Consider the following 27909-nt stretch of genomic DNA (forward strand, 5'->3'; position numbering starts at 1 on the left):
GGACTTCCCTGGTGGTCCAGTGGTGAAGACTCCGTGCTGCCAATGCAGGGGGCCCGGGTTCAATCCCTGGTCAGGGAACTAGATCCTGCACGCGGCAACTAAACGCACACCGCTGTGGAGATCCTGCACGCGGTAACGAAGATCCCACATGCTGCAACTAATACCCGGCACAGCCAAATAAATAAGTAAATATTTTTTAAAATAAAATAAACATGATAGTATACTTTATAGTTTTATAGGAAAAATATTTTCTGCATAATCTTTTAGGAAAAATATGAAAATGTGTAAAAATATATAATCCAAGTATACATTTGTGTTTAAAAATTTAAGTTTCATTATTTCTGTACGAGTTACACGCTAATGTTCACCATAAGTCTTAATAGTATATTCAAGAATTGCAAATTGTTTAAATTTCAAGTCACAGAATCTATTCTAATGATAGTGAAAATCTTTGTTTCAGGATATTACTATATCCTGACGTAAGATGAAGCAGAGCAAGGTGACGTAAGATGAAGCAGAGCAGTTAACTATGTACGAGCTGGTAAGTTGCCAGAATCAGGCAATAATTATTAGAATAAGACAGGAACTAGAATCAGGTGAAGGTGGACATTGTCTGGAAATGAAAAGGAAGCAGAGGTCTGAAAAATGGGCTAGCAGAGAAACAGCACTGCAAGGCTATCCAGGGCTAATACTCTGGGGAACAGAGAGGTGGTGTGCTCCCCGACCTGGTGTTTAATCAGCTGAAGCACGGCTGACCGGCTGACCACACCGCAGAAATCTGAGTATGAGGCACCATCATGTGACATTATGCCTCAGGGGCCACGTAGATCACACAAGACGGGAGTAGGTTGAGATTTCTCTGCTATGAGAAAAGCCAACACTTGGTCTCAGTGTGGGGAAACCAGGAAGTGCCAGTGCAGGTGATGAGGTAGGAGAGAAACTTGGATGGTGTCTCAACATTGAGGTAATGCCAACATTGTGTTAAATGTTGCTGAGAGTTTCAACAAAATGAGAACAGAAAAATGATCACTGGATTTAACAACTACCAATTAATAACTACCCCAATCAATAAATAGAGTCAGGGATTCTATTTGACTCTATAATATCTATTTGAATGGCTGCATAGAATCCCATTGCATGGCTGTACCAAAATCTGCTCAACCAGTCCCACTGTTGAATTCTTAGCTTCTTCCCAAACTTTTAGAATCAATGTTTCTTGAGCATGCTCTCAAAGTTGGAATTGCTGGATCAAAAAAAGTATGCATGTTCTAAAGGCTTTTTATACAGCTACCAAACTACTCTCTAGAAAGGTTTTATTAATATAATTCTACCACTCCAAGGAAATACAGTAATTGTTTTTAAAAAAAGCCTTTTCCATTTTGATAGGTGATACGCAGTATCTTATATTTGCATTTTTATTATTAACGAAGTCATATGTTTACTGATCATTGGCTATGAATAGACTGCCCGTAATATCTCTTGCACCAAATGAGAGTTGTAAACAGGGCAAATTGGTGAAATATCTAGGAGACTGAAATGCTGGTTTAGCGAAGTGAATAAAGCATATAAAGTTGTTAGAATCACAGCTTGTGAATGTATTAGCTTTGTAACTTTCGTCAGGTAAATTCTCAGGTCCTATCTTCTCATCTGTGAAATGGGGATTAGGTCTACCTTGAAGTGTTGTGAACAATGGATAACGTACATCATACTGTTAATTATGACAATTATTCAGATGGTTATTTTGCAGAGGTAACTGCACCATGGCACAGGAATCTAAAAAATGCATAATGTTGGTTTGAGGAAACTAAGGCTATTTCTGATATTTCCGTCACCCCTATTCCTGCCCCTCCTCCCGGCAGTTGGTGGTGTCACTATGGCAACGAGCACACGCTGCCCGAGGCTCAATTCTCTGGCGGTTACAGACCTCCGCCGCCTCACTCACCGCAGACCAGCAACTCTACGACGCGTTCCTCCCACTCGGTCTCAGATTCATCTCCCTTGGCCCCTGGGCAAGGAGCCGAGGGGCAGTATGGCCAAGGCGGCAACCTCTTCGCCGCTGGAAGACTTGGATCTGAGCGGAGAGGAGGTCCAGCAGCTCACCTCCGCCTTCCAGGACCCGGAGTTCCGGCGAATGTTCTCCGAGTACGCCGAGGAGCTTACGGACCCCGAGAACCGGCGGCGCTACGAGGAGGAAATCACGGCCCTGGAGCGTGAGCGCGGGGTGGAGGTGCGGTTCGTGCACCCGGAACCGGGCCACGTGTTGCGCACCAGCCTGGATGGGACCCGGCGCTGCTTCGTGAACGTGTGCAGCAACGCGCTGGTGTGCGCGCCCAGCAGCCGGCCCGGCTCCGGGGCCGCGGCATCCGGCAGCCAGTGGTCTCTGCCCTACAGCCTGGCGCCGGGCCGCGAGTACGCTGGGGGCCGCGGAAGGCGCTACACCGTCTACGACGTCGTCTTCCACCCAGACGCTCTTGCGCTGGCCCGACGCCATGAGCGCTTCCGCCAGATGCTGGACGCCACGGCCCTGGAGGCCGTGGAGAAGCAGTTCGGCGTGAAGTTGGACCGCAGGAATGCCAAGACCCTGAAGGTCAAGTACAAGGGGACCCCGGAGGCCGCCGTGCTACGCACGCCCCTGCCGGGGGGCTCCCCGGCCCGGCCCGAGGGGGAGCCGGAGAGCCCTCTCCCCGATTTCCCCTACCCCTATCGGTACCCGGAGGCCGCCGGGAGCGCTGCGTTCCCCAGGCCCCAGGCGCCCTCCCATCCGGAGGCCGTCCTGCAGCCCGCCCCCACTGAGCCTAGCTACAGCGTGGTGCAGCGCCACCACGTGGACCTCCAGGATTACCGCTGCTCTCGGGACTCGGCCCCCAGTACTGTACCCCAGGAGCTCGTGGTCACCATCGAGCTGCCGCTGCTGCGCTCGGCTGAGCAGGCGGCGCTGGAGGTGACGGGAAAGCTGCTGTGCCTCGACTCGAGGAAACCCGACTACCGGCTGCGGCTCTCGCTCCCGTACCCGGTGGATGACAGCTGCGGCAAGGCGCAATTCAACAAGGCCCGGCGGCAGCTGGTGGTCACGCTACCTGTGGCGCCGACCGCCACGCACCCGGAGCCCGCCGCGACCCCGGAAGAGGCCGCCGACCGGCCCGGAACTGACTGCGCGCCCTGCGCTTCCGCTCACCAGGGGCAGGCGGGCCCGGCGGGGGTTGGTGGGGCGGACGAAGGCTCGGATCCCAACCGAGGCTGGACTGCAGACGCCGGGATCACCACCCCGGACGCCGCCGGGGAGGAGCACGTCTCAGCACCCGAAGAGCGGGATTTCAGCGGGCAAGAGAGATCAACAACAGGCATCCGGGAGGAGCCGCCTCCCGGAGCTGGGAACTCACCTGGGGACGGTGGCGGAGGCGCTCCTAGTACTTCATCCGGGGACCTTGACAGGGGGTCTTCTGCAGGAAAAGTGAGTGCGCGCCGAACTCTCGGCGTGGAGGCGCTGGAGGGCCGGGAAGGCACCCGCAGGGAGCCAGCTGATCGAGCCATGAGTGGTCCCGGCACCGACCGCGGGGAACCTCTGTGCCCGCCTTTGCAGTGTAATCAGGATGAAGAATCCCTGACTCTGCTCATTCAAGTGCCTTGGATCCAGCCTCAAAGTCTTCAAGGGGAAGTGACCCCGCTCTGGTACAAATTGTCCTTCTCCACCCAAGACTTAGTTTATTATTCCTTCGTTTTGCAATTTACTCCAGAGAATAAGTTGAATACCAAAGAACCAGTGGTTAGCATTTCTTCAAACAATGCAGTGATAGGACTGGCCAAATCTCCAGAGTGCCATGGACAGTGGAGAGAGTGGTATTATGGTTTAAACAACGATTCTTTGGAGGTAACAGTTCTTTCTAGAGTCCTAATATTTGAAATATTCTGTTCCACTTGCTATCACAGGCACACTCTCAGTTTATCCTAAACAAAGGATTTTCCATTATAACTTCTCTCCTGATGACTTGAAATTAATGCACTTGATGAAAGATGTTAAGTACACTTAAACGCATATTGAAAAAAACGAAAAAAACTTAACGCATCCTCTCTGGTGGATGGGTTTCAAATCTTCACAGTTGCCCTTGAGAAGGGCTGTAACTTTAGTCATATTCTCAAAGGGGTTGTGACACAAATAGGTTTAAGAGGCATTCTATTATGGCCATATTTTAAGTTGGTAAATAGCTTTTTCCAAACTTAGAAAGTAAATAGTTTACTTCCGGAGAGCAAAAGTAACTCAGCCTGTGCCACACAGTTCTTTTGTAGGAAAACCAACTCGCAGGTGTGAATCTAAATCCCTTGCCCTCTCGGCCATATGGTACTGCTTAATTTCAGTCGCTGATATTGGTGGGGTTGTTTTCTGGTGGGCGTTATATTACATTGAAGTTACCTCTTTTTGCATCTGTTTTAATCTGTTCCCTGCTAGTACTTGACACAATGGCTGGCATTTAACGAAGTGTGATATAAGCCTTTGTTGGTACCAACATCACATCAGCTACATCTCTTTTGGGCAAAAACTGGGGCTGTGCATTATCAGGTTTACCTAGGATATCATTTTGTAGTTGCTACTATACCTTTCAGATTACCGAGGATCTTGAGATTCAATATTCCAGTACTATTGGCAAATACTGGAAAAAAAAAGTTTGACGTTCTATAGAACTTTTTAAACTCATAAGTGAACAATTGGTATTTTTGATTGAGGTTTGTATCAATGTTACATGTAAATTTTTTTTAGCTCTTTTAAGATATTCAAGGGTTAAATTCCCAAATTCACAACACTAGTTGCACAGATTATATATTAAAAATTAAGTTTGGGGCCTTGGGCTTTAACCTGCCAGGAAGTTTTACTTCTTCCTGTATTTTTCTAGAAATTTGCTAATAAGTTAAATTTTTATTTTATGAGGTGTATCTTCTGTGAGAAGTGGTTAATTTGAAAACCTCCAAAAATGGTAAAGTAAATAGCCAGGGCTAGGTAAAATACTTTGTGAGAATATAAAATATGAAATCGACTATCTGTTTATGTCATCAGAAGGGGAAATTTAGGAAAGGGCAGTCGTTTTCCTGTAATTGTTTTAATAAATGTGAAAATAACTCACAATGTGGGAAAAAAAAACTATATGGACAAGCATTTGAGAGAATACTAAAGAATGTATTTTCTTACCTAGCCAAAAACTAAAAGGCAAACTGGTCACACAAAATTAAATAGATCCTGTCTGTGTATCTTTTGCTGACTCATTAGGAAGTGTTCTAAAATTAAATTGCATTTTCTAGCTTGGACTGCATTTATAACTCTAGAGGTGATGTTATTCTTACAAAATAGAGGGGGAAAAAAAGGAAGATAATTTGTAAGTAAGATTACTTGGAGGGAAAACATACCTCAGATTTAATAGAGACCTAGAAAAGGAACTAAGACTTGTCTTCTAGGGTCTTTTCCTATATATGTGTGTACTCCTGCTGTTCTTATTGCTCTGTACAATACTCAGTTTTCTTTTGCCAAAACAGCATAGGAATAACATTAAAATAAACATTTTAAAAGTGCAATTCTGAACTGTGTGAGAACTTTTATGAGCTGGTTTTAGATACAACTCTGTCAAGTATGACCAATAAGGTAGAATTTTTTTTTCTCTTTTTATTTTAGGAAAGGTTATTTGTCAGTGAAGAAAACGTTAATGAGTTTCTTGAAGAGGTCCTGAGCCCTCCATTCAAACAGACAATGCCCCTAACCCCACCATTAATTGAAGTTCTTCAGGTTACTGATAGTAAGATTGAAATACATGCAAAGGTAAGGATTTTGGTGGGCTCTATAGAGTCGTGATTTGGGACAAGGTTGAAGCCTAACAGATAACTTAATTCTTGATTTCTTTATATGATAACTTTAAACTAAGTGGACATGATGGCTGGGAAGAGTGATGTTAAGAGGAATAAAGACTTTTTTATATGTATTTTACTATTAAACATCTGCAGTTCATTTTCACTTATGTTATCTCCTTTAATCCCAAAATAACTGTTCAGTGAGGAATGGAGAGAAACTAACATTTGGGAATTATGAGTATTAGTCCAGGGACAAACAGCTTTTTTTTGACTCTCAAACCATGGGAACTATGTCATCCAGTTTGTTCTTTCTAGTTGAACTTAAGTTTGGTTATTTTTATAGTCTTCAGTATTGGACACAAATGAGTAACTAGGACAATTGACTTGTAATGTGAATTCAGGGGAAAGAGGCTCTAAAGAATCACAGAAATACAAGAAAATTCAAGAAATTCAAGAATGCCCTTATAAGAATGACTGCTAATGGGTTTTATAGGCCATGTTAAAAGGTTTGTAGGCCAGGATTATTTTATCCTGAAAGAGATGAAGGGTCAATGAAAGTATTTAATCAGAGAATCAATGCCAGGTTTGTATGATTAAAATATGACTGGCAGCATTTGGAGAATGACTTTGAGGGGGAAGCCAGAGGGCCTATCTGTAAGTCTACTGGGTTATTCCTTCACAACTTAAAAAAGTTTCCAGCGGGTACAATTTACTTTTCTATTTGTTTCAAGGAATTATTAATTTGCTGTTTCTCCTGACATAGTTGCAAGAATGTAGTAACTCTGAGCAGCTTCATGAGAAGGAAGAAAGAGTCAATGAAGGAAGTCATCTAACTGAAAAAGAATGTCTACAGCATGCTACTACCTCAGCTGATTCCAATTCATCTGTACCAGTCAAAGTACTAGAAACAGACAGTTGTGGTTCAGTTGCATGCTTGCAACAAGGGGCCCTTGATGTTTCTCAAAAGCCGTTTGCAAAGTCTCAGCAACCTGAGTCAAAAATGGAACCTGAATTTATAAAAGACAAAAGTGCTGCTCACTCAAATGATGAAAAAGATAATTTAAAAGAACCAGTAATAACTGAAGAGAAAGAATTAGATGGAGATCACCTATCTTCATTACTGAACAAAACTGAAGTTCACAATACACCTGGTTTTGACAACATAAAGGAAACCAATATGCAAGATGGTCGTGTGCAGATTATTAAAGATCATGTGACTCATTGCTCATTCAGTTTTCAGAATTCTTTGCTTTATGACTTGGATTAATTCTGTATCATCTTAGAATTTAAAGGCTGAGTAAAAACTTATGGACTAAAAATAGACTGTTTACTATCTTAAAACCAAAGGTATTCAAGAAAGTATAAAATTTGCAATTTTTATTCTCATGGGGAAACTGAAGCTATTTATTTTTTTGCATGTAGAGTTTATACAAAGCTTCCTTAATTATGGAAATAAGTTTTGTGATTCCTCTGATGTATATTTTTTCTAATAGTTAAACATTTAGTTTTAATACAACCTATTTATATTTACTTCTGTGCTGTTTTTGGCTTTTGTTTGCCATTACTTTAATAAAATTTCAAAATAAATACTCATTAAAAGTTGTGTCTGTCACAAAGAGTATTTCTAAAGAATGCAATTAACTAGAAGCACACTAGAGTGCATGTGTTGGTGGGAGGAGAATCTCAAAACTATGCATTTGTCTCACTAAATAGGATGTACTTATGCTTGTCATAGAGATTCTGAAAGAACTTTACTAACCAATATTAAATGATCCAAACAATACAAATACACTGAAATTTAGTATTTTTGCTTCAACTGTGTATTTTACTCTTCTCATATATGTCACCATGTATATATATGTGTGTATACATATATATATAAATAACAGGTTATTTGTTAATGACCTTGAAAATTCAAAATTTTAAAATAATTTTTTGGAAATTATTCAAACATCCCTTGGTTTTATAGAATTAATTTACAAATTTTAGAACAGGACAAATTGTCTAAGAATTTGCTCCAATAGGAAAATTGTCTTCATTATATTATTACATGAAAACAACAAGAGCTAGTGTTTTCTAATCAATTTCTTTTATAACACCTAAAAGAGGGCAGCAGATAATTTATCAACAGTGGCTAAGTTACGAATTTTGTGGAATAGTATTTTTATTTGAGGCCAGGAGAAAATCCCAACAGATTTTTTTTCCTCACAAAAAATTTTAGGACAACATGAAAGACAATATAGAAAGGAAAATATTTGTTGATCTAATCGCTGACCCCAAGGCCTTGAGCTGATCTATTTCTGTTCCAAAAACAGCTACTAATTCAAACCTCTGGCCTTACCTTAGTCCCGGAAACTAATTTCTTTAGTCCTTTGAACTAGGGAGGTCAGGTCAGAGCACCAAAAACTGGTACGAAGCCTAGCAGTTTATTCTGATTTACATTTATAACCCCAGTAAAACCTGGAACCAGAGGGCTGAGGGCAGTATAAAGGTAGCTCATAAAGCAAGAGAACTATTTGCTCCATTGTAGATGACCATATACATTTTTCAACCATAATAGGAATCTTAATTTGATGGAATAATAGTTTTGAGACTGTCCATTAGGTACACAGTTTTCTTAGATTAAAATGACTATTGCAGTACCTACACAGAAAGTAGTCTATGATTGAATACAATTATATACTGTTAAGGAAAACTTTCATGTTAAATATGGAGTAAATTTTAAGCCTGCTTCCTATTATTTACTGTCTGTCCTTTTAAAAAGTACGATTTCTGTTAAAATAAAGCTGGCACTAGAACATGTTTCACTTTGGCAGGACTGAACTTTGTATCATTTCTGGCTGTACTTCACTTACACAGCAGCTTTTTATTGCTCATTATCTATGCCTGGCTAATTTGAAAGCCAGTTTCTTCCAAAGGGATGCACTGTCAAGAGCTGGGTTTTCTTTATTTCAAACTCAGTTATACAATGTACAGATAATATGTAATGCTAACTTTAAACCTTGTAGAATGTCTTTACTGGATTTTGGTGTAAAAATTTATTCTGCAAAATGATCAGGAATCTTTTTATGCAAAAATGAGTATTTTATTTTGGCAGCACTAAAAGAAAAAAAAAAAAACCACTGTATTTCTACATTGAGGTGAAAACAGTGTTTAAACTTTCTTATCAATCAAATACATTCCAAAAGAAAGTGTGTTCTATGAAGGTTCCAAAGCACGGCAAATCTTAACACAATAATACAGGAATCTTTAATACTGAAAATGACTCTGTTCTGACAGGGTGTTTAACATAACTTTCCAGTTATAAAACCAGTGAAACAATCCCTTCCTAGTAACTGTGTCAAGAGTGAAGCTGGGCTTGTTCCATTAATACTCTTAACACTTTGATTGTAATACTTTTTACTAATATGACAATTTTAAATAAATTCTGCTGTACTTGAAGTCTTGAACGTGGAAAAGTGTACAAAGTTCCGGATAAAAAGATTAATAGATGCAATTTAAATAAAATTTCTCCTCTTCTTTCTTATCAATTAACAATAATGATTACCTTTAGCAGATACACATTGAGCTTTAAAACGCAATTCTCAAAATGAAAACTTGTTTTACATCTTAATCAGACATAAAAGGAAAAGATTACTATATTGGGACACCTTTTACGAGAATTCTGTTGTTGTTGTACTAAAGCAGAAACCAGTTCCTAAACCCTTTTATTCAATTGTATATTCTGTTTGGACAAATATCAAAAATAGAAGACTGTCACTACTTTTGCTTTTGTAATTGTGATTTTTTTACTGCAGTCTTCTATAACTTTTACAGAGTTCATGGTCCCTAATATCTCCCCACCCTCCATTTTTCCTAGGTGGGGAAAGGGCTGCCATAAACTTCTCACTGATAGTTAGAGTTTCTGGAAACAGGTACTGTTTGTTATTATTTAAGAGTGACTCAATTTGGGCACTCTGGGTGGATGGTCTACAGGTTTTTTGGTGGTGCATACCACAGTCTCCAGCATGAAAAATCCTAGGAACTTGAGGAACCAGCACTTTCCAGAATTTTGGAAGGCAAGATACAGTCAAATACTGAAGGGTCCAGTCCCAGTTATAATCATCGTAAGTACAGAAAGTATCTGTGCACTCAATCAGCTTCTGATAGGCATCCCGGGTCAAGGCCAGACCCATATTGTGCTCTGTGGATTTCCACGTTTTCACATCTACCTTGTCAGCAACGCCATAGAAACTGCGAATGGCAGTATAGGTCCCCAGGGAGAGAACATCACACTCAGGACACTCTTGCTGCTTTAATTGCCACATCTTTTTGAAGACATGGTAAAAGTCAGGGGCTAAGTAGTGATCCTCTTCTAGGAAAAGTATGAGGCCAGCATAGTCTCGAAGGACTTTGATCCTCTCCCATACAAAATGCAGCTTCCACCACCAGTGGTGTTTGGTTTGGGAGAATTTGGCCTCTCTATAATGGCCGAAGGAGTCGGGATATTCAGCATTAATGCATCCCATCTGCAAAGCTGCATTCTTCTCCACGTCTCTGGGGCAATCTCTGGGGTCAGTGCCCGGAAACTCGTTGGGGTACAACTGAATACTAAAAGGAAAGAACACCTGCAGAACCGGACAGAAATCCACTCCAGCAATCAGCTGATTGATCTCGGTCGACCAAAAGTCATGGCTAAAGATAACGAAGACGTTGTCGATTCCCTGGGCTTTTCGAAGTGAGTCCAGCAGCAGTTTGAGGTATTCAGGCCGGTTGTGCACCTGGACCACCAGCACCAGCTCTCGGGGGGCCCAGGAGCCGGCCTTACCTACATTCCTCACCGTCTGGTCAAAGTTCAGCTGGTACACTAAGGACCGGTACCGCAGCGTCAGGTTGTCCACCTCGGGGTGCGGGGCCGCCGCGACTAGCGGAGCCGCCGACTCGTTGGAGCCCCGGCGGATGCCCACGGACACGGCGGGATGGTCCCCGGCCCGGGCGCCTGCACCCCGCGCGGGCTCGGCGTCCAGCAGCGGCGGGGCGAGGGCCTCGTTCTTCCTTTGTCGCCCATTGCTGCTCCAGAGGACGAAGCCGCAAGCGGCCACCACGAGCGTCAAGATCAGCACCTTCCGCTTGTAGATACGGAACCTCATGGTCTCCGGCGCCAGGAGCGCAGGCAGGCAGACGGGCGCGGAAAGGAGCTAGAGGCTCCGGCGCGGAAGGGGCGGGCGGGCGGCGGCCGTGGCCTGCAGCAGTCGGAACTGGCCCGCGCGGCTGTCCTCGCTAACTCATCCCGGGCCCCGGGGGTCCTGGGGCCCGAAGGCTCTCAGCTCCCCCGCGCCGCCCGGGCTCCACACATCGTCGCCTGGCAGCTGCAGCTCGGGCACCGGCCCCGCCGCTAGGAGCCGCGGCACGGCGTCGCCTCGGTCCTCTCCATCCAGCACGGGTCCCGGAAGAAGCCTGTCGCGGCCCCACCGCACTCCGGCTCCGTTACCTGCGCTTCCAGCGGCCCTGCGTCCTCTGTGCTCTCATCTTTACGCGGCCCCGGGCGTCTCAGACCAAGGGACGTACCCTCGCCCCACTCCGGCGGTGACTGTCCTGACAACCAGCGACCGGCCCGCCGTACGCCGCGGTCCCCGGACCCACACCCCTCCGCCCCGCCCCTCGGGCCGTCGGTTGGCGCTTCCCGGTCGAGTCTGGAGACGCACGGCCGTCGCCGCCCGCTGCCTATTGGGCCGCAGCGCGGTCGCTCAGGCTCAGTTCCTACATCCGGGGCGTTCCTTCCTTTCCTGTGAGGCGTGAGCAGAACGAGGCCGGAGCGTGGACGCGGGTTTTCCAGGTAAGCGGGGTACGGGGCGGTGGCGATTCCGGCTGGAGTCCCCAGTGCTCAGGATCCAGGGCTGGGCCGTGTGGGCCCTGGTAGGAGAGGGAGGGCGAGGCCCGCCGCCTTGGTTGGTGGATTTCAAAAACGGGCTTCTCCCTTCCGGAAAGGGGCTCTCGCAAGGCGGCTGCTGGGCCGGGAGGCACTTATTAGGGACACGTCAGCCTTCAGGGCTGCTGAGGAAAGGATGACGATGCTTCGGAGGGAAAAGTGAAACCAGGCTGATGCGGTTCTCGGAGAAGGGACGGGGCGGGCCGTGGAGGTGGCTCTACACCGCGCCCCGAGTCGGGCATGCCCGGGAGCTAGAACATGGAAGGAGAGGGTGCGCGGAGAGGCGAAAATAAACTCTAGCCTCGGCCTTCTTTCTCTGCCGAAGAAAATCAGGTATCACACCACTACGCTTTAGTTGTTGGGCCACGGTAAATTAAGCCCCAGAGGAACCCACTTTGTGGGGGAAACTGTACTGGGCGTCCCTGTGTTGCTGCTCTTGCTGTTTGCTGCTCTTGATGTTTTTCAGTGAGTTTCATTCTATAAATGCTCCAATAATTTAAGGATTTCCAAAAGCTGTGCACGTACATGTGCATTTACTCATACGGAAAAAGAATACTTGGTGCAGTTATACGTTACTGACTTGTGTAATGTTATCTTCCTATAAATATTTATAAAACACTTGAATTTTCAAAATGTTTAACGTTTGCTGCCGTATTTTAAATATTTTACAACAGTTTTCATCGTGAAGACACCTCTACTGCAAAGATGGTCAATGTACCTAAAACCCGAAGGACTTTCTGTAAGAAGTGTGGAAAGCATCAGCCTCACAAAGTGACCCAGTATAAGAAGGGCAAAGATTCCCTGTATGCCCAGGGAAAGAGGCGCTATGATCGGAAGCAGAGTGGCTATGGTGGGCAAACAAAGCCAATTTTCCGGAAGAAGGCTAAAACCACAAAGAAGATCGTACTGAGGCTTGAATGTGTTGAGCCCAACTGCAGGTCCAAGAGGATGCTGGCCATTAAGAGATGCAAGCATTTTGAACTCGGAGGAGATAAGAAGAGAAAGGGCCAAGTGATCCAATTCTAAGCTTTGGGAATCTTTTGTTCTTCTATTTTTGAGAGCAAAATGTTTAAGTTATAGAAAAATTGCCTGTATGAGAATAAATACAGTGATATTCTTACTCAAATCTTTTGTATTTTTTAAAATATAAGTAAAATCACAGGCCTAATTTGGCTGTAAATTAAAGAAATAATGGTAAATTATTTGTAAGTGAACTAAGGTTCATCCTCTTATCTAATTCATTATTTAAATTTAGTTCCACAAAAATTGGCATCTTGTATTTATATAAAAAGAAGGTGGGCTTCCCTGGTGGCACAGTGGTTAAGAATCCACCTGCTGATGCAGGGGACACAGGTTCAAGCCCTGGTCCGGGAGGATCCCACATGCCGCAGAGCAACTAACTAAGCCCATGCGCCACAACTACTGAAGCCCACACGCCTAGAGCCCGAGCTCTGCAAAAAGAGAAGCCATCCAGTGAGAAGCCCGTGCACTGCAAGGAAGAGTAGCTCCCGCTCACCGCAACTAAAGAAAGCCGTGTGCAGTAACAAAGACCCAATGCGGCCAAAAATAAAGACCCTGCTTTTTGTAAATGAATTTTAGGCTAAGATGCTTACAATGGGGATGGCTTGTAGATGAGCAAGAATGCAAAGGGCTAGGGTGTAGGAATAACATGGTGGGCACTTATTCCCAACACAGACTTTTTTTTTTTTTTTTTTTTTGCGGTAAGCGGGCCTCTCACTGTTGCGGCCTCTCCCGTTGCAGAGCACAGGCTCCGGACGCGAAGGCTCAGCGGCCATGGCTCACGGGCCCAGCCGCTCTGCGGCATGTGGGATCTTCCGGACCAGGGCATGAACCCATGTCCCCTGCATCAGCAGGCGGACTCAACCACTGCGCCACCAGGGAAGCCCCCCAACAGACTTTTATATCTACATTTATTGATGAAGAAATAACTGTCTTTCTACAGGAACATGTAAAAATCAGATATGCACTAAATTTTAACTATGCCACAAAACTTCACTTTTTAAAGAACCACGTTTTAATATAGTTTTATAATATTTTCAGGCAATGTCTCACCAATTTATGAGTTCAGAAAATCCTAAGATACTTAATTACAGAATTCTTAGTTTTAAAGAGCAAAAGTGAATTAACTTTTAGAAGGCAGTATAAAGCCTGGGCTGGAAATCCCCGATCTAGGTTCACAGAGAGGATTTTTCTCCAGATACTTAACACTCTTTCCCCTCCTTTGTTCCCAGAGGCTAGTTCTGACACTGTTGCAGCGATCTAGGAGAGAGGCTGATTTGAAAGACAGTGGGAATGAGGAGAATGAAACAGTTCTGCTTCCATTTTCCAAGATTCTTTTAAGTTGGTTCCTTTTATATATCCTCTGCTCTAGTTCAAATCCTAATCATCCTTTAGCTGGTATATTGTGGCTGATATATTGCTATCAGTTTTTTAATTAAAAAACTTAAACATATTAAGTGACTAAAACAAAAAGAACCACCCTCATATAATACAGAACTTAGTAAACGTAGCAATTTTCTGCTACTCCCACCCAACCCCAAAACTTCATTCCAGCCCTAAAAATTAAAAATCTTAGAAATCACAACAAAGATTATGGAATTAATATTATAAAACTTGTAAAAGCTTAAGTCTGTCCAAAGCAACTCCTACTTTATGTATGGTGAATATAAAATTCCATATATATTTAGAATAATATACCTGAAAAACACAAAAGTGCTTAAAAACTTATATGTAGTTTCATATCAAACAAGTTCTCACTACAGTTTAGACTATATTAGTGCAAAGTATATTTTCTGCATACAGAAACTCAATTTTTTTTTTTTGATATTTATTTATTTGGCTGCACTGGGTCTTAGTTGTGGCATATGGGATCTAGTTCCCTGACCCGGGATTGAACCTGGGCCCCCTGCACTGGGAGCAGAGTCTTAGCCACTGGACCACCAGGGAAGTCCTAGAAATTCAATTTCTTTAACTGAAACGCAAGATGAAAACTGATAAGAAAATTCTATGACCAGAGTGGTTGGGATCAATATCTGTTTTAACATTAAAAAATAGCCCCACAACCCATTCTGGAAACACTAGGCTGAAATAACACAAGTGCAATAAGCTGATAAAAGTTAACACCACAATAAAATTAGGTTTTAATGAAATTAAGATATTACAGCCAAATGATCGAAAATGTTACACTAACGCATTTTTCCCCTCAAGCAAGTATACAAAACCCAAGAAAAGCTTCCCTTTCTCCAATTTGACATGTAAACAATAAGTGAGTCCCAAATTGGCCTGTAACTAAATGAAATTTCTTTTTGTGGTATCACTTATTACATTAACATATCACAGGAATTTACATAACAGGTTAGAGAACAGAAGTAAGAGACAACAGGTGCTTCAGTACCACCCATATTATCTACTAAGACCACAGTGTGAGCAACAGAGTGTAGGTTCATGGTAGTAGTTCCTTGAATAAAACAACTTAGACAGAATCTTCCACAAACACACGTTTTTGCAGTATCCAAATCTTGGCAAAGATGGAAAGGAATGATATCAGAGCCATATGGAATCCTATTGGAAAAAAATATTTTAAAAATAGTTTTTAATGTGTTACTAGATTCAAAACTTCATGTACTAGATTCAAACTTCAAAACTTCATGAATTACTGGACACTGAAATTATAACAATGAAAAAATAAAATTACTCTTAATTAACTCAATATATTGTTTTATTTTCCTAACTGGTACAAATGGGGAAAATATACTAAGTAACAGCATATGACATATTTTGTAAACCTAAGAGGATCTATACCACTCCATAAAGTATCTTTTAGCACTGCCACTTAATTAGCATAACCCACTGAATACAATGAAAGAGCCATCTGTCCTTTATATAATTATACTGTATGACCAGTGTAACATAATTTAAACGTATGGCTCTGTCATACAATTCTTATAAATGATAATGAGAGAATTACTCGTTCTATCTGTGAAGAAACATTTATTTAAATAAATCCATATAGGGGCTTCCCTGGTGGCACAGTGGTTAAGAATCCGCCTGCCAATGCTGGGGACACGGGTTCGAGCCCTGGTCTGGGAAGATCCCACATGCCGCCGAGCAACTAAGGCCTGTGTGCCACAACTACTGAGCCTGTGCTCTAGAGCCCGCGAGCCACAACTACTGAAGCCCGCGTGCCTAGAGCCCATGCTCCGCAACGAGAAGCTACCCCAATGAGAAGCCCGCGCACTGCAACGAAGACCCAACGCAGCCAAAAATAAATTAATTTAAAAATCAATCAATCAATCCATATACTCTCATAGGCATCAAATGTTCAAAAGGGAATTTTAAACTATGTGAAACAAATTTAAAACACATGTTGTTTGGGACATTAGTTTTACTTTAGTAGCCAAGTAAGCAATTTAACCTTGCTTAAATTCATTCACTTAAAATTTGCTTAAAATTTCAATGGCGCCCAATACAATTAAAATCCAAGTAAGTCAAAAAAAAAAAATCAAATCAAGTCAAACTCAAAACCCTCATCTACAAGACACTAAGAGACAGTTTCTTGAGGTTGCCTGCCCACCTCCCAGCTCGCTACTCCACCCTAAACACAGCCATACGGCCATCACTTTGCGTCTCCCCCACACTGTTCTCTTTGTTGTTTCTCTAGTACCTAGGCTGGCACATAATAGGTGTTCAGATCTTTTTCAACAAATAAATAAAACCTACTATTATAATTTAAACTGGAGTTTAAAACCCTATTAGAAAAGTCTGAAAAGATACACATCAAATCAAAAATAGTGGCCTACTCTTCCTAAGGGATTTGGTATTGGCCTTGTTTGCAATTTTTAATTTTTTCACATGTACGAATTTATTATTTGTGTAAGTAACAATTTTTTTCACAAGTTACTTACTTGTGTAAGTAACAATGTTTACATTCCAGGCTATTGGTTATAGTCTAAGGAAACAGGAAACAGTTAAAAACTGTACTTTCTATCCAACATAATTTAAGTTACAACATATTTTTCTAATAGACTATAACTTTATGTTTATAACCAGTAGTTAGGACAATTTTTTTAAAAATAAATTTAGTTATTTTTGGCTGCATTGGGTCTTTGTTGCTGCACGAGGGCTTTCTCTAGTTGAGATGAGTGCGGGCTACTCTTTGTTGCAATGCGCGGCCTTCTCATTGCGGTGGCTTCTCTTGGTGTGTGGGCTCTAGGTGTGCGGGCTTCAGTAGCTGTGGCTCGCAGGCTCTAGAGTGCAGGCTCAGTAGTTGTGGCGCACGGCTTCAGCTGCTCCGCGGCACGTGGGATCTTCCCAGACCAGGGATTGAACCCGTGTCCCCTGCATTGGCAGGCGGATTCTTAACCACTGTGCCTCCAGGGAAGTCCCAGTTAGGACAATTTATCAATAGCTAGATAACAGATGCTGTTCTCATGGCTTTGGATCTATATTCTTTTTAAAACAAGGGAGCTCAAAACATGCAAAATTATACTTTAGTAAAGATCAGAGTCAGCCATCTGTTATGATCTTTTCAAATCATCAGTAACCATTTATAGTATTTCTCATTTGGACATAATTTTCAAATTTGAATAAGTACAATATATATATTTTTTTCATATGTAAGTCTCAGAGAAAACACAGAACAAGAAACTCGGGAGAAGTACATTTCCAAAAGACACATGTTTCTCACAAATCAGTGGTCTTAACCTGAATCATCAGTATCACTTCTGGAGATTTAAAAAAATACATGACATACAATAGGGGTCCATCTCTGGAGATTCTGAACTAGTTGGTCTGAGGTAGAATCTAGGACCTAGATTACCAGAAAATCTAGATATATATTTCTCATCTATATTATTTAGGAACTCCTCCACAACTAATGATAACAACATTGGTTTTTAATTGCCAGAGAAGCAAATTACTTGTATTTATACATCCAATAAGTATTTATTGGGACCTATTATGAACAAGACACTGTTCTAGGTACTTACATGTATTGTCATTTAATAGGTAATTCTCAAATCCTAGTTAAGAGTCAATGCCTTAAACCAGTGTTTCTCAAAGTGTGGTCCCCTGAGCAGCAGCATCAACATTCCCATGGAACTTGTTATAGATGCAGTTTCATCCCCACTCCAAATTTACTGAGTAAGAATCTCTGAGGGTGGGGACCAGCAATCTGCTTTAGTAAGTACTGTGTTACAATAAGCATGATTGTGATGCACTCTCAACTTCTGAGGATCACTGCCTTAAAACAATGAGCCCTTAGTTACTTTTAGAGCCTTTGTATTCAAAGTGTAGTTCATGGACTAGCAGCCTCGCCTGGAATGTAGGCAATCCAAAAATGGGCAGAAGACCTAAATAGACATTTCTCCAAAGAAGATATACAGATTGTCAACAAACACATGAAAGAATGCTCAACATCATTAATCATTAGAGAAATGCAAATCAAAACTACAATGCGATATCATCTCACACCAGTCAGAATGGCCATCATCAAAAAATCTAGAAACAATAAATGCTGGAGAAGGTGTGGAGAAAAGGGAACTCTCTTGCACTGTTGGTGGGAATGTAAACTGATACAGCCACTATGGAGAACAGTATGGAGGTTCCTTAAAAAACTACAAATAGAACTACCATACGACCCAGCAATCCCACTACTGGGCATATACTCTGAGAAAACCATAATTCAAAAAGAGTCATGTACCAAAATGTTCACTGCAGCTCTATTTACAATAGCCAGGACATGGAAGCAACCTAAGTGTCCACCGACAGATGAATGGATGAAGAAGATGTGGCACGTATACAATGGAATATTATTCAGCCATAAAAAGAAACGAAATTGAGTTATTTGTAGTGAGGTGGATAGACCTAGAGTCTGTCATACAGAGTGAAGTCAGTCAGAAGGAGAAAAACAAATACCGCATGCTAACATGTATATATGGAATCTAAGAAAAAAAATGTCATGAAGAACCTAGAGGCAAGATGGGAATAAAGACACAGACCTACTAGAGCATGGACTTGAGGATATGGGGAGGGGGAAGGGTAAGCTGGGACGAAGTGAGAGAGTGGCATGGACATATATACACTACCAAACGTAAAACAGATAGCTAGTGGGAAGCAGCCGCATAGCACAGGGAGATCAGCTTGGTGCTTTGTGACCACCTAGAGGGGTGGGATAGGGAGGGTGGGAGGGAAGAGATATGGGAAGAGGGAAGATAGGGAAGAGAGAAGAGATATGGCAAGAGGGAAGAGATATGGGAACATATGTATATGTATAACTGATTCACTTTGTTATAAAGCAGAAACTAACACACCACTGTAAAGCAATTCTACTCCAATAAAGATGTTAAAAATAAAAATAAATTAAAAAAAAGGAGATCTCTACTACAGACCTCTAAAACAGAAGCTGCTAAACAAGACTCCCAGGTGATGTGAATGCACTTAAAGTTTGAAAAGCAAGCTGCGGTTCTTAATCCTAGCTGGCCATGCATTAGAATACCTGGGGAGTTAGAAAAATACTGGGTCCTACTCCCATTCTTTTTTTTTTTTTCAAATTTATTTATATTTTATTTATTTATTTTTGGCTGAGTTGGGTCTTCGTTGCTGCACGTGGGCTTTCTCTAGTTGTGGTGAGCGGGGGCTACTCTTCACGGCGGTGCGCGGGCTTCTCGTTGCAGAGCACAGGCTCTAGGGCGCCCAGGCTTCAGTAGTTGCAGCACACGGGCTCAGTAGTTGTGGCTCCCGGGCTCTAGAGTGCAGGCTCAGTAGTTGTGGTACACAGGCTTAGTTGCTCCACGGCATGTGGGACCTTCCCGGAGCAGGGATCTAACCCGTGTCCCCTGCATTGGCAGGCGGATTCTTAACCACTGCGCCACCAGGGAAGTCCCCTCCCAAACATTCTGATTTAATAAGTCTGGGGTGCGGACTAACCATCAGAATTTTTTGAAGCTCCTCAGGTGATTCTAAATGTGAAGTAAAATTTGAGAACCACTGCTTTAGGATAAGAGCTCTTAAGCTAGGGATGGTGACAAGGAAAGACTGGCTTGGGTTTCAGTGGGGTCTATGAGCATTATAAAGTTGTACGCCAAAGTCTGTGTTTATTCATGTGTGCATTTTTCTAGGCCCATAACTTCTGTCATTTTTCTTTTTTTAAGAGTCTCTCCCCACTAAAAAAAAGTTAAGAATCTCTTCTTCAAAATATGGTGCTCCTACCATTTTATAAGCACTCAATAGTAATTTGGTTCACATCTTAGCCTCCACTCCTATATGAAAGCCTGAATAAAATGAATAACTGGAATTTGGTGTCTCATGACCAACTGCAGTTAGTGTTCAAAGACAAGGGAAGAGAACCAGGAGCTACTGAGTCCTCCTATATGCCAAATGCTTTGCCATTACATTAGATCATTTATCTTCACAACTCTGTAAAGTGGGTATTATTGTTCCTGCTCCACAGATGAGATTCAATCAAAGAGGTTAAATAACTTGCTAAAGCCACACTAAGGGGTGAAGCCAGAAATCACACCTAAGTCTGACTCCAAAGACCACACTTTACCACTATGTCCGATTGGAGTTCTCAAACTTTTAGACTGTATCAGAGATACCTGGAGGACTTGTTAAAACACAGAGAGCCGGACCCCACCCTCAGAATTTCTGATTCAGCCAGTGTGAGGTGAAGCTCAAGAACTTGCACCTCTAACAAATTCCTAGGTGATGCTGATGCTGCTGGTCAGGGAACCAGACTCTGAGAAACAATGTCATTCATTGATTTATTCACTCACTCACTCACTCACTCATTCTTCATTCATTCATTCCCTAACATATTGCAGGTATGGGGGATAGATATCACATTTTAGACCCAAGGGAAATAGTGGAGAATAAGGCAAAGTCCATGCCCTCATGGATCTTACATTCTAGTGAGAATATCTGACAGAAAACGAACAAATGTTAAAAAATATGTATCATTCCAGGTAATAAATCCTATGACAAAAAAATCAAGCAATGTAAGGGGGTGGGGGATAACACTTTAGATAGAGTAGTCAGGAAAGACCTTTCTGGGGTGCCACTTGCGCAGAGAACTGAAGTGAGAAAGTAAGCTATGAGACTTTCTGGAGGAAAAGCATTCTAAACAGAGGTAAGGAACAGCAAGACGGCCACTGGAGCAAAGCGTCATTGTGCACAGCGTCATAAGCTATGTTAAAGACTTTGTTACTCTGAGGATGATGAGAATACCAGGATGCTATTAAAGGCTTACCTATTATATAGTACGGTTCGCGCAGAAGATTCCAATAAAGTTAATGGCATTTGCAGCTTTATAACTGGAAGGACTTCTGGTTGTTCAAAAATATTTCCAAAAAGATCCAAGTACTCAAGAGATAAATTTTTAAATTCACTAGGCAAAAACGGAAGCTTATTTCGAGCCGCTGACAAAAAACGCAGGTTTGTCAGTTGTCCCATCTTGAAAGGAAGTCGAATCAATTCATTATCATCAAGTTTTAAATCTGTAAGCTCTTGGAGCTGGCAAAACTGCACAGGGAGTGCCTTAATTTTGTTCTTGCTGAGATCCAAACTCCGAAGTGACTTCTGGAGTGTAGACTGACACAAGGCTACACTAAATGACTCCAAGTGATTATCATTCAGGTTAAGTTCTTGAAGGTGGATGAGGTCTCCAATTGTAGCTGGAAGCTTTTTTATATGGTTGTGGCTCAAGTCTAATTTTCTAAGGTTTTTTAAGGAAAGCATACGTATATCAACCCGGGCAAGCCCACAATAAGAAGTCTGAAGATGTTCCAGAGAATAGGGGAAGTTCTTGCTTAGAGGATAGTCCTTTTTGGATGTGATAACCATCTTAGTTTTAAATTTTTCAAATTCTGAAGTCTTCACTGGTGTGAAGGTTAAAAGTGGTGCCTCAACATCACAGCCTCTGTGAGCCAGTCTCACAGCTGAAAGGAAACCCTTTAGACTGCTGGAATTGGCCTGAATACATAAAAATAAGTTGTACAATTATAAATTCCATTTTAGATAATGCATCCATGCTAATCTATCCTAAACAAAGTCTGTAAAGTTATATATGCAAATCATGCAATCATTTATTGAAAATGGCTGTACAAATTTTTTTAGTATTCTATTTTCACTAAATTTCAATACAGATACAAAAAACTTTAAACGTTTTTGAAAAAATTATATTGAGAGACATACGCTAAATAAAACTGTTCACAGGGGGAGCCATAAGAGTATAAAATAAAACAGGAAAGCATGAAAAGATTCCACTTAAGATTTGGGTTTAAGATGAACTGACCCAACGACTATAATCCAAAAAAAAAACACAAAAAAAGTTACTTAAACTTAGTAACCAAAGTCAAAAAAAAAAGAAAAGATGAACTGACCCAAATCTCCAGTGCCTCTGAGATAGAATAAGGTAGTGCGGTGCACTGCAAAACACCTAGGGGGGGGTTATTCACAAACACTAGGAATTGTGAAAAGCAACGGCCCTGTCAAAAGCAAGGCCAGGGCTTCCCTGGTGGCGCAGTGGTTGGGGGTCCGCCTGCCGATGCAGGGGACGCGGGTTCGTGCCCCGGTCCAAGAGGATCCCGCATGCCGTGGAGCGGCTGGGACCGTGAGCCATGGCCGCTGGGCCTGTGCATCCGGAGCCTGTGCTCCACAGCGGGAGCGGCCACAACAGTGAGAGGCCCGCGTACCGCAAAAAAAAAAAAAAAAAAAAAGCAAGGCCAAATAGCACTCAATGCCAAAAGTACTAAAAAACATCAAAAGCAAGAGACTGCTTCCAGCTGGACATAGAAATCACTAGTAAAGTGGTATGTGAACTAAGTCATCAATAAAAATAACTAATACTTGCAGGACACTTTAGAAGTTTCATAAAGTTTATATGTGAAGGACTAGTGAACTTTCAGCAAGTTTGGGAAACTAAGTATATGATCCTATTTGGTTGGAATGTAGGAGCTTTGTAGAGCAGTAAAAGAGAAGAAATATAGTACGGGGATAGATTACAGATCAGCTTGATGCCAAGGTAAGGAGGATAGAATGATCAGGCTGTGGGAAATCACTGAAGAATTTTGAGTTGAGAATTACAGGACAAGAGCTATTTTGGCAGCAGTATACACAGTCAAGTGGAGTGAGGAAAGTCTGGTGACCTGGGTGAAGTAGTCCAGCCAGTAGGTCCAGAGTGGTCATCAGTGTCGAGTTCTACAGAGCTCAAAAAGGATAAGAAATAACGGCAATGTGATTTGGCAAATGGGAGAGAGATCACTGATCTCTGAGGCAGTGTTTTGTGAGTAACCAGTGAAAGCAGAGGTCAAAAGAGATAGCAAGAAAGTGGAGCCAATAGATTTAGCCTTGATTTTCCAGAAATTTGTCTATTCTACTTTTTAAATTGGTAAGACCTCTCAGCTTGTTTTTAGGTAGAAGGAGTTAGTGGAAAGATAGGCTGAATATAAGAGAAAATGAAAAACCACAAGAACAGGAGGAGGTAGGACAAAACACCTCCATTCAATACAAATACCTTAAACAGTTATTAAACTTTTAATGTTTACAAAGCACGTGCCTTGGGGTTAAGGATACCGCAAGGTTGAACAGATCACTGCTCCTACCCTCTGGGAAGGGGGAAAAGGAAAAAGTGAGGTAAGGCAAAGAAGAAAACAGTTTTTTATTCTAATGGTTTATGTATTTTAAAAAGTGATTATAGTAAGTAAAATACCCCCTGAAGTGTTTCTAATTGTATTTCATTCTTTTTTTTTAACACCAAATTTAGATTCATCACCTGTGATTCAGCTGGCAAAACGTAGACCTGTGCCACCTGCCTTATAGAGTTCTGTCTAAGAACACCCTGAGGCCATCTTGGGCACAGAAGCAAACCCAGTTTTCCTTCCCATCCTGGGCAACTTTTCTGAGACTGACTCTGCCGTTTTAGAGGCCATACATGCATGCCAGGGAAACTGCCGTCACTTCTTCAAACATACCAGCAAGTGACTGTCTCTGTTCAGCTATGTGGGTATCAGGATCCTAAAAGAGCCTCTATTCTCTTTACAGTCAACCAGTCTAAGCATTAACGTTTTTAATACCATACCTTACTTAGACAGATATCCACGGGAGGCTCCTTTAACCGAACAGTGGCTTTCCCCTCATCCACAAATTTGGTGAAGAACTGCTCAATGTTCTCCTTTAGCTGCTTAAAACCAATGGGAAAAAAGGACAAAACCAGGTACTGTTATTCAATATTTATTACAACTGGAATGTGCCAGTCACTTTGCCAGGTTTGGTTTGGCCTTTAGTTCTTAAGTCTGGGTGTTCTGTGGTTTTAAGATTTAAAGGTTTTTGTTTGGGTGGTTTTTGGGGTATTTACACTCCTTATCTAGCATCTGGTAAGATATAATTGTTCTGGGCCTTCCTTGGTGGTGCAGTGGTTAAGAATCCGCCTGCCAATGCAGGGGACACGGGTTTGAGCCCTGGTCCTGGAAGATCCCACATGCCGTAGAGCAACTAAGCCCATGCGCCACAACTACTGAGCCTGCGCTCTAGAGCCCGCGAGCCACAGCTACTGAAGCCCATGCACCTAAAGCCCGTGCTCCGCAACAAGAGAAGCCACCGCAATGAGAAGCGTGCACACTGCAACGAAGACCCGATACAGCCACAAAAAAAGACATAATTGTTCTACCTGTCCAGTAACTCTTTCTTCTTCGAAAACAGAAACCCCTGTGTTTGAGGAGAATGTTTCTTTTCTCCCATTGCCAATAGCAGCTACTTGCCTTCTTAACTTCAGCCCATTAGTCTGGGGTGGGCATGCCTCCCACAAGATATAAACTCAGTGAAAGCAGGAATCTTGTCTCCTTTGTTCACCTTTATTTCCCTGGAGCCAGAAAAGTGACTGACACATAACAGCTGCTCAAAAATTTTTAATGACTAATGTTGCTTCTGCTTCAGACTTCAATGCAGCAACTATTTATTGAGAAGCCACTATGTACCAGCTACTATGACAGGGGGCTTGGGACAACAGTGGTAAGTAAGAGCAGCATGGTAATTACACTAATCAAGTTGGCGATCTCATAAGAGACAGTTATTAAACAAGTAATTACAAGCATAACAAATATTAAAAGAAGGGAAGTACAGGCTGCTGTAAGACCTTATTAGCGAAGGGGTATGAAAGTGACCTTAAAGGTAAGAATGAAGGATTAAGAGATGTTAGGCAACTGAAGATACTGGGGGAAGACACAGCAGGTAGCATACCAAGAAGATGGAACAATGTGTTCAAAGCCTTCAAGGTAAGAGAGCTTGGTAGCTGTGAGGAGCTGAAAGATGTTCAGTGCACCTGAAAGATCCAGTGAAAAGAGGCAGGTGAGCCTAGAGAGGTAAACAGAGATTAGATGGTGAAAGATTTTGTAAACCATATTAAGAATTTTGGATTTTATCCTAGGAACAGTGATATCCACTGACTGACTTTAAGATAGGAACATGATTAGGTCTACATTTGGAAAAGCTTCCTTTAACTACAGTGTAAGAATGAACTTTGGGACGGGGAGAATGGGATGGAAAAAGACAACGGTAGAAGTAGGAAGATCCTTTAAGAAACTAGCGAGGCAAGGGACAATGGTGATTTAGATTACAGCTGGGATGGAAGGAGGTATGAAAATATGAAAGCTACCTAGGAAGTAGAATTGAAAGAATTCAATAATATATTGGATGTGGGGAGGGAAAGGCTTTAAGGTGTCTGGATGGGGCAGAATACTACTTAAAGGGTTGCAGAAGACTGTCGGAAAAGCAGGGTTAGGGATGGCAAGGAAAATTAATCTGGGGATATTTTAAGTTTGAAATACTGCTACACATCCAAGTGAAGATTTCCAGTAGGTAGCTGGCTCACGTTGGAAGTTAACGGAGAGGACTAGCTAAAGAACATATTTGGAAATCACAGTCAAATGGATGACAGCTGAAGTCAGGACAGAGGGTTGTAAGAAAGAGCCCCGAGATACTTCCATACTGAGCACTAATACCTACTCTTCAAGGCCCAGGACAAAACCACCTTAATTCAACCAATAAATGTTTACTTGACACCTACTATGTCCCAAGCCCTGTGGCACCACCTCTTCTACAAAACTTTCTCAAGACCTTTAATCAGAATTGATCTCATTTTTGATATTATACTACTCTGCTTCTACCTTTATTACAGCACTTATCATAGCCCACCTTTATAAGTGGTGGTTTCTGTTTCTCCCTTTCTGGTCTTGGAAAAACAGTGACTAAATCAGGTTTATTTCCCACAGTATCTAGCACTGCACCCTGCACACAGTAAGTCTTCACCTAGCAGTTTACAATAAAATTTTGGTTAGGTCAGCTACTGACTATTAGTGCAATAAACGTTTTAAAGGAGAGATCATAACAGACTCTGAAAATAGGCAGTACCTAAGCTGGGCATGAAAAGATAGGTTTTAGGGAAGACAACAGGGAGAAAAGGGAGACCCAATTCTGGTTATGAGTTTGCTTTTGTCACCTAACAGTTTTCTAACTTTTAAAATTTGGGTGATTTCTAAAGTCCCTTTAATTCGAAAAATTATACGAATTGATTTCATGGAAAGGGGGAATTATTTAGACTTTCAACTACTCACATCAAACATTTATGTGGCTCTGAATGAAACAGCAATAACTCCTTTCCTCAACTATGAGTATTCACTGAGGAGTAAAACACTGTAAGGGAAATAATCTCAGAAATTGTATAAAGTCCAGTCAAGAGTCAGATGCAATGGTGGGTGATGAATTGTCCCCTCAATTTTATTATAGTAGGCACAAAACTATTCCAGTCATTTTCACAAAATAACGTGCTTGGTAATCAACGTAAAAGGATTTTATAAAACTTGCACTTTAAAAATTCTATTTCAAAAAATTCCACTTCAACTTCCAACTTCTTCTGGAGGGTTTACTACTGCTAGGTAGATACGAAAAAGTCTTGGACCTAACAAATCAAGACTTAGGAAATCAAACATTTGAGGAGAAATAAAAGAGAGAGAGATGCAGTAACCAGTAACTTTAATAAAAATATCAAGATGCAACCCAAGCACTACTGCTTTACTACTGTACTAATCTGGCCTAACGACCTTAGAAACACCCTACAAAACCTTAAAACAAACAAAACAAACCAACAAACAGACAAAACTAGCGAAAAGCCTGTGGAGAAACAGAATCTACTGAACCAAAGAGTAGTCATTTTACAGTTCCCCCAAACTGGACTGATGCTTCGTTTATAGTTTAATCCGGCAGGCCGAAATTTCCAAGGCTTTAAAGGGGCGGGGCTGCTATCTGCAACTAAACAGCAAGGCTGTCAATACAAAGTCGCAGAAATGGGCAAGAAAAATAAGACGTGCACTCTCAAAATCGTTCCTCCTCGGGGTCCGTAGGGAGACGCCGGGGTCCGGGTGGTCATGGGGTTCGGGGCCGGGCGCTCAGGAACCCCTAAGACGGAGTCCAGCCTCGGGAACAGTCGGGCGCTTAGGGCAAGAGCGCCCGGCTGCCACCCCTGACCTGCCTGCTTCACGCACCTCATAGCGGGTCCCGAGCTTGTCCTTCAGAGTGGAAATGAACAGGCAAGCGTGGTGCCGGCCGCCCCGCTCGCCCCCCGCTCGGGGCCGCGGCTCAGTCCTGGGCGCCTGCTGACAGAGGCTCAACACCGCGCGGACGCCCTTGCCCCTGTTCCTCAGTCCCAAGGCCGGCAAGTGCCGACTGATCACCTCCACCTCGCAGTGCAACTTCATCTCGCCGTAGCCCCAGCAACCAGCTGCCACCTCTCGGCTTTGAAACTTCCCCCTTCTCGCCGCGCCGCGCCGCGCCGCCGCCGGGGTCCTAGAGCACGCGGCTGTTCGGGGATCTGCCTGCCTGCTCGTGGTGCCGACGTCTCCGGTTTCTTTGTACAGCGGCTCCACGAGTCCTGCGGGAACGGGCGGCGTCCCCTCTCCCTTGCAGGGTCAAGTCCGCACTGTGGCTGCGGCCCGCGGAGGGCGGACACCTACCACCTGAGGACGCGGCGCGCGTCTCCCGAAACCGGCGATCGGCGGGGGCGCCACGTCCTTTCCCGGGAGCGCGCGCTGACGGACGCAACTCTTATAGTTTGGGGCCGAGTCCTAGTTTCCGCTGTTGACCGTTAATGCGCTGCACGCACA

At 42.8% G+C, this 27909-nt stretch overlaps 4 protein-coding genes and 1 non-coding gene across 9 annotated transcripts; 3 read left to right on the forward strand and 2 right to left on the reverse strand.

Moving 5' to 3' along the window:
- The first annotated feature begins 5 nt into the window (after positions 1-5).
- Positions 6-78, forward strand: TRNAG-GCC (transfer RNA glycine (anticodon GCC)). Its single transcript has one exon. It is a non-coding gene; the product is annotated as a tRNA-Gly (tRNA).
- Positions 79-91: 13 nt separating this feature from the next.
- On the forward strand, positions 92-8633 carry DNAAF2 (dynein axonemal assembly factor 2). 3 transcript variants are annotated; one of them, XM_019923947.3, is made up of 3 exons: positions 92-3868; positions 5657-5800; positions 6593-8633. In XM_019923947.3, the coding sequence occupies exons 1-3, from the start codon at positions 1781-1783 to the stop codon at positions 7094-7096; spliced, it is 2736 nt and encodes a 911-aa protein (XP_019779506.2). In that variant the 5' UTR covers positions 92-1780; the 3' UTR covers positions 7097-8633. The 3 variants fall into 3 exon arrangements, with proteins under 3 accessions (XP_019779506.2, XP_019779507.2, XP_033707062.1); XM_019923948.3 differs by having other exon boundaries at positions 92-3451; XM_033851171.2 differs by having other exon boundaries at positions 3536-3669.
- Positions 8634-8892: 259 nt separating this feature from the next.
- On the reverse strand, positions 8893-11423 carry MGAT2 (alpha-1,6-mannosyl-glycoprotein 2-beta-N-acetylglucosaminyltransferase). Its single transcript, XM_004332736.4, has one exon. It carries the CDS (start codon positions 10956-10958, stop codon positions 9618-9620), a length of 1341 nt encoding a protein of 446 aa, XP_004332784.2. The 5' UTR covers positions 10959-11423; the 3' UTR covers positions 8893-9617.
- An 82-nt stretch (positions 11424-11505) lies between these two features.
- Positions 11506-12857, forward strand: RPL36AL (ribosomal protein L36a like). 2 transcript variants are annotated; one of them, XM_019923950.3, is made up of 2 exons: positions 11506-11644; positions 12412-12857. In XM_019923950.3, the coding sequence occupies exon 2, from the start codon at positions 12443-12445 to the stop codon at positions 12761-12763; it is 321 nt and encodes a 106-aa protein (XP_019779509.1). In that variant the 5' UTR covers positions 11506-11644; positions 12412-12442; the 3' UTR covers positions 12764-12857. The 2 variants fall into 2 exon arrangements, with proteins under 2 accessions (XP_019779509.1, XP_019779510.1); XM_019923951.3 differs by lacking the exon at positions 11506-11644 and adding an exon at positions 11933-12070.
- Positions 12776-27908, reverse strand: LRR1 (leucine rich repeat protein 1). 2 transcript variants are annotated; one of them, XM_019923952.3, is made up of 4 exons: positions 27292-27908; positions 23835-23936; positions 21006-21727; positions 12776-15319 (listed from the first exon to the last, which is right to left on the reverse strand). In XM_019923952.3, the coding sequence occupies exons 1-4, from the start codon at positions 27502-27504 to the stop codon at positions 15079-15081; spliced, it is 1278 nt and encodes a 425-aa protein (XP_019779511.1). In that variant the 5' UTR covers positions 27505-27908; the 3' UTR covers positions 12776-15078. The 2 variants fall into 2 exon arrangements, with proteins under 2 accessions (XP_019779511.1, XP_019779512.1); XM_019923953.3 differs by having other exon boundaries at positions 23835-23933; positions 27292-27898.
- Position 27909: the final 1 nt, after the last annotated feature.

The sequence above is a fragment of the Tursiops truncatus genome, chromosome 2 (genome assembly GCF_011762595.2).
Source record: "Tursiops truncatus isolate mTurTru1 chromosome 2, mTurTru1.mat.Y, whole genome shotgun sequence".
NCBI lineage: Eukaryota > Metazoa > Chordata > Mammalia > Artiodactyla > Delphinidae > Tursiops > Tursiops truncatus.